This window comes from Poecilia formosa, unplaced genomic scaffold (assembly GCF_000485575.1).
Source record: "Poecilia formosa unplaced genomic scaffold, Poecilia_formosa-5.1.2 Scaffold231, whole genome shotgun sequence".
NCBI lineage: Eukaryota > Metazoa > Chordata > Actinopteri > Cyprinodontiformes > Poeciliidae > Poecilia > Poecilia formosa.
In genome coordinates this window covers 229,279-240,868 of record NW_006800170.1, presented here as the reverse complement: position 1 = coordinate 240,868, position 11,590 = coordinate 229,279, and the positions used below count along the sequence as shown (strand labels likewise).

The 11,590-nt window shown below is 38.4% G+C and overlaps 2 protein-coding genes across 4 annotated transcripts in view; both read right to left on the bottom strand.

Annotated features, from left to right (window-relative positions):
• Positions 1-2,986, bottom strand: part of rab28 (RAB28, member RAS oncogene family) — a 33,025-nt gene extending 30,039 nt beyond the window's left edge. Inside the window, exons 1-2 of one of the 3 annotated variants that reach the window (XM_016680056.1) lie at positions 2,796-2,986; positions 2,536-2,679 (exon numbers count right to left, since the gene is read on the bottom strand). In XM_016680056.1, the coding sequence (XP_016535542.1) occupies positions 2,536-2,610 (75 nt within the window). In that variant the 5' untranslated portion in view covers positions 2,611-2,679; positions 2,796-2,986. Of the gene's footprint in view, positions 1-2,535 lie in introns of all 3 variants that reach the window. The other 2 variants (XM_016680055.1, XM_016680057.1) reach the window with 2 other exon arrangements.
• A 3,658-nt stretch (positions 2,987-6,644) lies between these two features.
• Positions 6,645-10,237, bottom strand: nkx3-2 (NK3 homeobox 2). Its single transcript, XM_007568801.2, has 2 exons — positions 9,587-10,237; positions 6,645-8,991 (listed from the first exon to the last, which is right to left on the bottom strand). Exons 1-2 carry the CDS (start codon positions 9,957-9,959, stop codon positions 8,567-8,569), a joined length of 798 nt encoding a protein of 265 aa, XP_007568863.1. The 5' UTR covers positions 9,960-10,237; the 3' UTR covers positions 6,645-8,566.
• Between the last annotated feature and the right edge of the window lie 1,353 nt (positions 10,238-11,590).

Below are 11,590 nucleotides of genomic sequence, written 5' to 3'. Positions count from 1 at the left end.
GTGTGTGTGTGTGTGTGTGTGTGTGTGTGTGTGTGTGTGTGTATGTCCCACTCAACGCAGTGCCTCCCAGAAGAAAATGTCAACCTTCTGGAATGAGAACACTATTTTTTCTCTTCATGTCTTGCCTTTACAGCAACGCTCATTTTCTATCTCCCAAAAGGAAGGAGAGTCACAAAAGAGGATGTGTGGCTAAAAAAGCACTTGACAAGCCTGTCTTAAAATCACATTCAGTCTGGGATTCGAGATGCAGTGAAGAAGAAATGTGGCTGAATTGTCATGACAACCTCCTCGCTTTACTGCAAACAATTGTTTAATGTCACTAGGAGAAAAAAATCCCCTGTTGTTAATGTAGGCTTGGCTATTTTTTCCAAGACTTAAACATAATACAGTGTATCAGCTACAAAGCTAAACAGGACATAACAACAGCATTTAAAATTTTTAAGCTTTAGAAAATAAAAGCTATCTAAAAGCAAAAGCCATACATGTCAACAACTTGCAAAACTAATACGAAAGTCTAAGAATGCCATCCAATTTTTTGGTCATAATTAGAGAAAACAGAGGCATTTCCTCACAAGAACTGATGCAACATGAATTTTCTTAAATGGGGCCTCTCCCTGCAGCCATATGCATATGGAGTTTGCATGTGCGTATGCCAGGAGATCCGCTGACGGAAAGCAACCACCAGCTGCAGGATTTGGGCCCAGCAAACTGAGGTCTTTATCAACTGTCACTCAGTAGTGCTGCATAGTGCACGAGTTTTACTCAAAAAGGTTGACTAAAACATATTTCTTTAGAGATACATCTTTCTAAAAATGAAGCTTGACGAGTCAAATATACATTTATTTAGGTAATTGAATCTTTACAATTAACATAGGCAGGTAATAGTTTTTTAACTGCTGCACAAGAGAAGCTTATTTACTATCCTCTTGTGTGGATATATTATGGATTAAGGGTCAGACAAACTTAAGAGGTTTAGAGCAACAGATCTGAGTAATATTTAACAGCACAAAATACATATTTTGCATAGTTGATGTCACATAAAATCTGCAATTAGAAAGGTTTCATCGTTCCTTTATAGAAGACATGTTTAGCTTGATGCCAAAATATTTGGAAAATAAAATGTAATTGTACACTACTAATTGTAGAAAACATACAGGTTAGATAATTAGAACCTTTCTATCAGCCATTTGAGAGAAATGAGTGGCTTTATATTTGTTAAACATACAGTTGCCTTAACTAATTTTATGGAAAATTACTTGAGTAAAGGTGATGTTAATAATCAAAAACAAGATTTATTGCCATCCTGTCCATATTACTAAACACTGCAAACTATGTTAACATCAAGTGAGCTGTTACCGTCTCTAGATTCTTCATCCAAAACATTTTTCATGTGCATCACGTAACTGAACAACCTGTTAAGAAACAAACATGCAATGTAGACCCTTGCATTTAATTATAGTTTAAGCTTTGCACAACATGCATATTATGATTTTCTATTTTGATAGAAGTAAACTGATTTACAGGTGACAGCTTAAGAAATACTTATTAAATAAAACAAAAGATATTCCACTTATTTTAACATGAGTAACACGCTGTGTATGTTTTGAATGTTATTCATTTTAAATATATTTGTTTCATGTATAGGATTTTACAGTGACCTGCTCAGCCTTATTAAAATGTTTTTTTAATCAGTCAGAGGTCTAGGAGTGCCAATAGGAGGGTCAAAGATGACTGTAAAGACCATCTATTCCCACAGTGTTTGGACCAACAGAGTCCAAAACTGTAAATACTGAAATTGTTTAGGAACAACTTCAGGAGACCCCTCTAATTATTCCATCTTTACAACTCATCCTAAGAAAAACCCAAATTACATCTAAACATTAATAATCAGTGTGTACCTCCATGATCGTCTTTGTATGTTTATGTTTATTTTATTATTTTTGTTTTGCTATTTTGGCTTCACTTGTGAATGAGAGTTATTTATCCACTCGTTATTTTTATTTGCTATGCCATCAATCTTCCAAGGATTATGAAAAAAAATAAACACGTGTAGCCAAATCTAGCAGATTTACATGGTGAAATCCTTTGCATGCACTGTCAATTTAATATGAATTAAATATTATGAAAACTAAACTTTGTCTTTTGCTTTTACAGAAGTGGTACAAAAGCACAATTGTGCCAGCATTTTATTTTGTACTTATTCTATGTTTTAGACAGTTTATGACATATATCTTAAGCATTAACTGGACTATAGAGGCAGAAATCTCAAACAGAACCTCATACTGAATAGCTTAATCTGAGCTTGAATGCTGTTAGCTTTGTTGTTTTAGCCTGTCAAGCTAAGTTAGCGTCGGTCGCCATGGTGATCAGGCGGGGACAGTGCAGCGTCGGTGGGAGCACGAGCTGGATGCTGATTAAAACGTTCAGCTACCGATAAAAAACAATATGTCGAAGTGAAAATAAAACACAAGTCAGCCTCCTTTCCTAACACTGAATGTGGGGAAGGTATATGGTGCGTTTTACGATGGGTCTCACCTTCCCACATGCTCCGTCTCCAACCACCACAATTTTGAGCTGCTTCTCCTGGCTGTCCTCCTCCGAGTCCGACATGACACTGCCTGTGCTCCAACCCGCGTCAGTCCGAAACGCCCCGGTAACCAGTTACAGGTTGCTGTCCGGCTGTCGGAATAATCACAGATGGATTAAAGCCGAGTTGACTGGAGAACCAGACGCCATTTTGACTCCACAAACGCAGAGTGCAGCTGCTCTCCCCTCGGTATCATCCACTAACGTACCGCTGCCCCGACCGTTTCCCTCCTGAAACAGACTACAAGAGAAACACTCTCGAAGCCACGGCTTGGCATGTCAGTCTGTAAACACGGTCAGAATCCCCATGAACTCCTTTGTGTTCACAGGAAACGGTTCGAACCGGAAACAGAATCCTCCGGCGTGTGTGCGGTCCAGTCTGTGCTGTGTGTGACGTGTTGTCGTTGCCATGATAACGCCAGACAAAGTAAGGGAGTGAAAAGTGAAAACCTAAAAATCAAAGAAATACTTAAAATAATTACAGCCTGCAGGATTTTAAGTTGTTTTACAATTCACATTTTCGATCATTATTTTTTTCAAACTGTAATACATTTTTGTAATTTATGGAGGGTGCGTTTTATGAAGTTTTGGTGCCGTGAAAAACATTAAAGTACCCAATTATAAGTGTTTTATAGACCACTTTAATAACCCTTTTGTCCTTATAGAGGTAAATGTACGTCATACAATGTTTTTGCCCGCTTGTTATTTCGGCTTCACTGACTATTGGTGAAAGTGTTGGAATAAAATACATTTAATGATTAAAAAAATTAATAAGATAATAAATAAATAAATAGAAAATCCTATTAGTGGCGCAACCAAAGGGGACCATGGATGGATGGCTACCCCTGTAAATTTAGTGTCCCAGCTGGCCAGTCTAATATGGACGAGATGTACATATGAATTTAAGATAGAAGACAAGTGAGGAAAAATTGAGAATTTATTTTTCTATTTTTTTTTCAGTGTCCCCTTTTTTATTTGTTTTAGTACGCCGCTTTGGAAGCGCATGTAGCATAGCTCTAAAAATTCTTCTATGGCTTTTGGTTGTATTAATAATTATATGTGAACTTCACCTTGTCGTCCCTTTTGAAAACTATGGGTGCCCCTAAGGGATACATTTCAGCTTGACTTTGTAAATAACACATTTTGGCAAATCAGTTCAGTTCAATAAAAGTTATTGTCATGTACAAGAAATAGTACTGAAATGAAATTCTTGAACTTCTCAGTTTTGTGTAGTAAAGCATGGTAGTATACAATCAATAAATTCAGTAAATAAAAATAAAATGTTTGAAAAAGTGATCCATCCATCCATTAACTACACCTTCTTAACTTCATAGGGTCATGGGGGTCTTCTATATATATAAAAAAGAATCCTTTAACCCAAAAAGCAGACTCGAAACAATCTAAATAACTGATGTCTTTTATGGAAGTGGCTGCAGTGCATAAGAGGAATTCACATAAAGATATGTGCCCCGATGCTTGTGTATTCCTAACCTGATGGAAACAAAGTGGAATGGGTCAGAAATGGGTGGATTGCAACAGTTGTGTTATCGGTACGTTTGTTATAGTTGCTGGGGAAAGTTGGTTGCAGTTGCTGGAGAAGTTATGTGAGGGGAAGGCTTCCCCCACACAACTATTATTTATTTATTTTGTCCCCCTGCACTGACGTTTTGAGTACTTGTCACTCATTCCTACTGTAACCTAAGCCCCCACTCACCCATTAATGACAACATCTTAATAAAACTCCTGTAATTTGGGTTAGGATGTTTGGTTTTGGTGCGCCATCCCTGGACCATCAGTGATCTCCATCTGGGCACCACATTTGAAAACCTGTCAAAGGCACACATGGCAGTAATATATTGAGGTTTTGCATTGAACCATTCCAAAGGTGTATGACTGTTATGCATGCTGTTGAAATGCTGTTAAAATCAACCTTTTAATTCAAAAAGACACTTGATTCAGACAGACATTCTGCTTTTCATAAATGTATTATCACTTTGAAAACTAAGTATATAACTAACATAAACAATTACTAAGGGATATTGACACCGTGATATATAACAAGCAATCTTACCGGGATGAATTATTGCATTTTCAGGTTTTATTTTTGCTTAAGTGAATCAAGTTTTGGTGACAAAATAAGTTTGTAAAGTAAGCATTGAACTCAAAATGTAGACAGTCAACAAAAGTCTTGAAGTAATCATTTTGCTTGTGAAACCAGGTGCCAAGCTGTAGAAGAAATTCTTTGGGTTGCTGTTTATAAAAAGGATTTGCTTCATGTCAATGAAATCACACAGGCTCACATCAGCATTAAGTCTAAAGGGAACTAACAAACTCACAGGCTTTTCTGAAGGATTCTAGCCCAAGAGAGAGTAAATATACAGAGGTTTTTATAAATCCTTCTGGCATTGCAAAGACAAATATTTTTGCAACAACTTGTAGCAGCTTAACTTAAGAAAAAAATCACATATAGTAATACAATAATTTTAGACAATTCACAAATTGCTTTGTTGATTTAAATCCAGCTTTTACTCCAAACAGCATTCAGGGTTCCATTTTCTCCATCTTTCTTGTTTTTATATAGTGGCACATTACAGTGTATATACCTCTTAAGGCAATTTACACGATAAACAAGTGCAAATCATATCAATATAGATGTCCAAATTAAATTTGAATCAACAATTCTTAGTAAAAGTAAAAAAATATATATTTAAAAATATTATTTTTGGGACTCCAAAATTTAGCAAACTACAAGCTGTGAAATAATCACACTGTAACTTCATGTGTGATGCCCACCAATGGTTTGTTTTCCTCCAATTTACAGAATTAAAAATAAAAATTTACAGTCTGTTCTGTTGAGGTGTAACTCTCTTTAAAGCCTCCAGCTGTTTTGCAGACAGTGTTGTTTGAAATTGTGATCCATGTGGTCCAGAGGTTGAATCACGGGGCAAGAAGAGGAATCTGCTCCTGGGCCACTGTGAAGCACATGGCTGAGGAAGAAAGGAAAGGAAAGGAAAGGAAAGGAAAGGAAAGGAAAGGAAAGGAAAGGAAAGGAAAGGAAAGGAAAGGAAAGTTCATCGAACAATGACATGGTTTTTAGAAGCTCAATTCAAAACGTGATGAGGTTTTAATCTGGAATAAAACAACAATTTGAAGTAAAAATAAAAAAGAAGCAAGAATTAGATAAAATAATAAATTTGTATTTGTAGTGAATGGGCTTTTACGAAGACTGATAAAGATTAGTTGTGTCTCGTAATTTCAAAAATCTAGTATTCTGCTGCAGCTTGTTGTTATTTTATCTAATAAACCGATATACTTACAAACAAACAAACGACTCTATAAATGCAAACAAATATTCAAAGCTGATCAAAATCTATTTCAAATGTATGTAGATAAAACATTTGGACAAAAAAATATTTCACACTTGACTGCCTTTTCTGTCAGATTTTTCTTGACGTCCGCTCTCCTTCCCAAGTCCAGTGCTCTTGATTTAGCAGATCATCATATATAAAGAAGTGTTAATAATTTTCACTAATTAGATACTTATTAAGACAGAGACTCGACTATATGCACCAGCATAAAGAAGACATTCACAGTCCGATTCGTGTTGCGGGACTATATGACCTCTGTGTTGAAAAAACAACATTGAGGAAAAACAAATAACGATGACCAGTAAAATAATTATGTGATTTAAATCCCTCGTTCATAATTTATATGGAGCAACAATTTTGATTATGTGACCCCAGACTCATGACGCGCCAAATTACGCACGTTAAACTGAACCTGAAGTATTTAAATGGAATTTGTTGTTTCATAGGAATTAGTCAGATTTTTTTTTATACAGAGGGGCAATTAAGATAAACACATAAACCAAACCAGAGCTGATCCCTGGGGTGTAAATGTTTTTTTTTTCTTCTTCTTCTTTAACAAATATGTATCGCAGCGAAACAAGGAAATAATAACCAAAAACCCCAAATATTTTGAGCAGGAATTAAAGTCGGCCAATAATTTTCTTGTAAACTTTTTTTTTTGCATGTAGAAAGAAATTCATTTTATTTTCAAAGAGTATTTGCTCATTTATCGCCCAAATTGGGCTATTATTGTGCCACAGTAGCGTTTACGCAATAAAGAAATAATGGGGAGACAGGATGATGGACGCCAATAGGGATGTTTCCCTCCTAAATACAAGGATGAAAGGAATACCAGCTCCTATATGTCCCTCTGTATCATATATGTAGACATGCAGGTACATATACATGGTATATGTGGGACGGTCCACTCGTCACTATCATCACTGTGTGTCGTTTCGAAATCCGAAGCAACCAAGGATGCGTTGGCTGCTTTGGATCGCATGCCGACATCTAACAGATCAGCGGTGTGTAAGACTGTTGCGCAACAAAAATGAAGGGAAACGGTTGATACGCAGCCATCTGAAGCAGACAATATTAAGTGGATTTCAGTACGTTTTGACTGATTTGCAGTCCAATGTTCTCAAGTAGGGGATTGAATAAGCCTTTACAAGGTCAAAGATGAGGGAGTATTGCACGCACGGCAGCTCCCTTCTGACCTCAACTTAACACCCAGGCTGTAAATATACTCGGAACAACAAGCCTACGCGACTCCTGCAATATTTCAGTTCCAATATAAAAACCTCAATCCGCGAAGAAAGAGGCATTTGAGCGTTTCTTTAGCATAAAGGAGGGGGAAAACCGCTCAAAGGGCAAAACGAGAAACCTATTCTTTGTTCTTAAATGTAGGTGAAGTGACATGGGCCTCCTTAACCCCGGAATACTCCTCTGCTTGTGATGACATAGAGCCGTAAAGGTAGCTGTCAGTTCGGCCTGTGCAGGAATTACAGAGCTATTCATCATGGTGTGGCAGGAGGAAAGCTACCATGGCTCAGGTGAAATAAAATATCTGACGGATTATGTTGTAAAGAGACGAGAGAGTGAAATAAAATTACACTTTATTTACTAAGTAAATCATTGTTTTTGTTTTGTTTTTAATATCAAGCCCCGGGAGTTTCCCCTGGAGGAAACAGAAAAACCAGTTCAAGGCATGGAAATGATTTAACCAAATCAGTTCAATTCCCTGATCACTGCAGATGGGTATAGAATAAACTAAAGAATACAATGTAGAGAACTGGTAATTAGTATTACTGATCATGCCTACATTTTACCTGACCACTTTGCAAATTAATGTGTGCGTAAAAATGGAATAACGCTCCAAAATGTTGGAAAACATCCTTGTTTTCTACGTTGTTCCCAGTAAAAGAACGCAAAACAAAAAAAAATCGCATCCAGATCCAATAATTAATGCCTGATATGTTTTAATGTTATTCGATCTAAACAACCATTCAACACAAAAACATGCAAATTTCAGTCAGAAGTCGCTTCGCGCCACTCTCAGGCCCAACAAGCCCTTCTTTTAAGTCCGAACCCGCACATGCGCGCTGCATGCATTTTACACGAAGAAAAATGACATATATGCTCAAAAGTGCTTAAATATCTTACCTTTACAAACACAGCAAAAAATTAATAAAAAAAAACCCAAACACAATCTCTAACAGAGAGTTGCTCGTTTTAAAAAATGTCAATGGAATATATCTATTTCCAATCACTGCAGAGGTAGGAAGGCGCATGTAAAATCATATAAGGTGTCATTTTAAGTCTGTAGGGTTCTTGAGGGGGTCCCAGCATCGAGATAAAATGACATAAATCAGTTTTTTATATCATTCCAGATAGTTTATAAGTACATCTGCAGATCAGACACAGACTCTTACTAACATATTATTTAAAGTATTTGAGAGTGTAAAAAAGTCTAGGAACAACCCAATGACAAATCAGGGATGCAGAGCTCATTAACTTTCCCCTCAGGGCTCTTCTTCTTGTCAAAAAAACAAAACAAAAAAAAAACGTAAAGTTATGTTGGTTCCCGGGAAGAGAAGCAAACAAATGAATAATAAATAAAAGTCTCAGGGTTCTCACTGATTCCCCGCACACGCAGACAGTGTCCACGCAGGGAGGCAGTACGCGTACGGGTAGTAGTAAGAAGGCTGTAGGGAGAGCAGCGGGGGCCGCAGGATCTCCCCGGGGCCGTACTGTCTCTGGTCGTCCCGCACTAGAACCTTCACCGCTACCTTTTTGGCCGCCGGGGTGGATGTCATCAAGTCTGCGGCCATCTGCCGGCGTTTCGTCTTGTAGCGGCGGTTCTGGAACCAGATCTTGACCTGTGTCTCTGTCAGTTTCAGGGAGGCCGCCAGGTCCGCCCGCTCGGGCCCGGAGAGGTACCGCTGGTGGTTGAAGCGGCGCTCCAGCTCGAAGACCTGTGCGTGGGAGAAGGCGGCTCTGGAGCGCTTCTTCCGCTGCTTGGGCTGCTCCAGGTTCTTCTCGTCTGGGTTACTGGAGTCTGCGGAGAAGACGCACAAATTGGATGTGCATGTAATTTGTGATATTCAACAATAATTCACATCCTTCGTTTTTTTTTTTTGCTTTTTTTTTTGTTTTGTTTTGTTTTGTAATAAACAAATTATTTGACTTGATTTCAGGTAATTAAATTGAATTGAATTATCTTAAGATTGATCAGTTATAAGGAGACATCTCCAATTTATCCAGAAGATTTGTAGAATATTATAATTAAAAAAAAGACGTCTCATGAACTCTGCAATTCTATCTTACAGTATAAATGAATATTAATACAGGAAACATAGATATAATAGTGAGGGGCTTAAAAATGTGCCAGAGTTCCCATTTATAATCAAGCATAACCAGAGAACAATTCGTGCGTAAAAGCGAGCAGGATGTGGAGAAGTCTTTGCAAATTAGGTTCAGTGTCCTAAACGACCGTCGTGGTCAACTCATCTCTGCCCACAAAACAAAACATCTATTATTAACAATTGTTACGCAGTTTGACTCAAAATCTGCAGCTTTAACTCAAAAACAGCCGCTGTGACACATTCAGGTGTTTTTACGCACGTATGCGCGTCTTCTAAAGGCCTACCCACCCGTAGTATTGTTGGGCTCACTGTCACTCTTTGCATTCTCCGCAGCCGCAGACTCATGGTCCGTCTCCTCCTGCAGGCTCTCCTCTGGCACATCTGACCCCGGCTCGCCGTCCCTCTCCGGCTTGCGCATGGCCGGAGTCTTTCCATCGTTGTCGTCGCTGAGTCCGGAGTCCGAGTCGTAGCTTTTCTGCTCTGTCCGCACACAGGACGCATCGTCGGTCCTCCCGGATTCGTCGTTCATCTCTCCGAATATTTTCCAACACGCCGCTTTGGAGAAGCATACGTCCAGCTCTGGTAAGTGCCTGCTGCTGTCCTTTTTGTTCAGGATGGCCTGGATGGAAAAAGGCATCAGCGAGTTGCCACGGACGGCCATTTTTTTCCAAGGGGAGCGACGCTTTGCTCGGTGTTTTAAGTTGAGTAATCAGCCCTGGTGGAGGAGGAAATGTCAGTTCATCCACATTTTAGGCTGCTCCCTCACAAGAGTTCTGCTCAAGCTGAACTTTGTCCCTCCAGCGCAGCTTTCCGCTCTCATTCCCGCAGAAGAAGAGGAGATTTTGCAAAAACCCGCTGGCGCGATGCTGATCCACCGCACAGATCTGCCATCAGCTCAGACTCTTTCCAGACTCCGGCCCTTTTTGCCCATTTTTTCAACCAAACAGCCTCACCTGTGACTCACATGCACTCCCCTCCGACGGCTATTGGCTAAACTGGAGGAAAGCCTTTTTAATGATTGGTCACTGCATAAATGACGTCATGCTGCCTTCAATCGGGTGGGAGAAAGTTAAGAAAAGTTTAAAGGAAGCTTTTTCTTTTAAATTATTGGACCCTGAAGTGACAAGCAGGCTGGATCTTCATCTATTTCTTTAACAAAACACTTCTCCAAATCAGCGATCAAACTATCTTTGCAGGAATGGATTTTGCTTGTTGGTTGAGTTTGGATGTTTTGAAATCATGTAAAAACAATCAGTAATTGTCAGAATTTAGCATTTTATGGGATAGACACATTAAGGCTCAAAGAGAAAAATAAAACAATCCAATATCACAATAAAACAATAAAACATATGAGAAAGCATATCCAGGTTTCTCCACATCGCCTAAATCCAACATTACTCTACTTTATTACAATAAACGCGCAGGAATTTATTATTATTATTAAAGGTTTTCACTTTATCATTTTGACAGCTCTGTCGGTAGCCTAATATGAGTGTTTCCTCAAACTGGGAAGCAAGTCTAGAATTGACGCAACAAAGTGGGAGATGCTTTCCGGATCACTCGGTGTCTGTTGTGTTTTGTTTAACCTGCATCGCAGTCGAAGTGCTGCTGCAAAAACAAGCAAAAAAAAAAAAAAAAAAAACGGGTAGACTTTAACATGTGCACACAGTTCCTGATAATATGGGCCTGAATGCAGCTGCGGGGTGTCTCAATTGAGGAGGGGAAAATATCATTAAAGCGTGAGATCATAAGTGGTGACCCAAAGATGCGTAAAAATGCGCACTGAGAAAATGTTTGAGAAAGAGGAAAAACTGCGTTTTTTAATAGACTATAAACATAAGGATATACAAATACATTATATGTTGCCTAAAGCGACATCCCGGAATCTAGAAATTTGAATATTTGTCCTGAAGATCCACATCAGGACCTTCCACTCTCTGCCTTTCACAGCTTAAACCGCCACCAAATTACAGCAGGACGCGTCTGATTAAAAGCTAGGCGCATTTGCAAACCGCAGGTTTTCCCTGTTTAAGTGCGCAGAGCATAATAAAATGACCGCATAATTAGGATCCAAATGCTTTGCTTCATTCACGCCTTTCTGGAAAGGCATTTGATTTAGGCGTATCATTTCTGGCCTCATGTTTGGAGGCCAATGATGATGATGATGATAATGATTATTATTATTATTATTATTATATTATTATTATTATTATTATTATTATTATTATTATTATCCATAGAGTTATTCTGTCACACTTAAGTTTTGTTTATTAAGCCTTTATTAACACATAC

What these genes read in the sequence shown, in the direction of transcription:
- nkx3-2 (XM_007568801.2), bottom strand. Translation starts at nt 9,959, where the DNA reads ATGGCCGTCCGTGGCAACTCGCTGATGCCTTTTTCCATCCAGGCCATC. An exon ending in TGAGCCCAACAATACTACGG is followed by an intron (nt 8,992 to 9,586) that starts GTGGGTAGGCCT and finishes TCTTCTCCGCAG; the next exon opens with ACTCCAGTAACCCAGACGAG.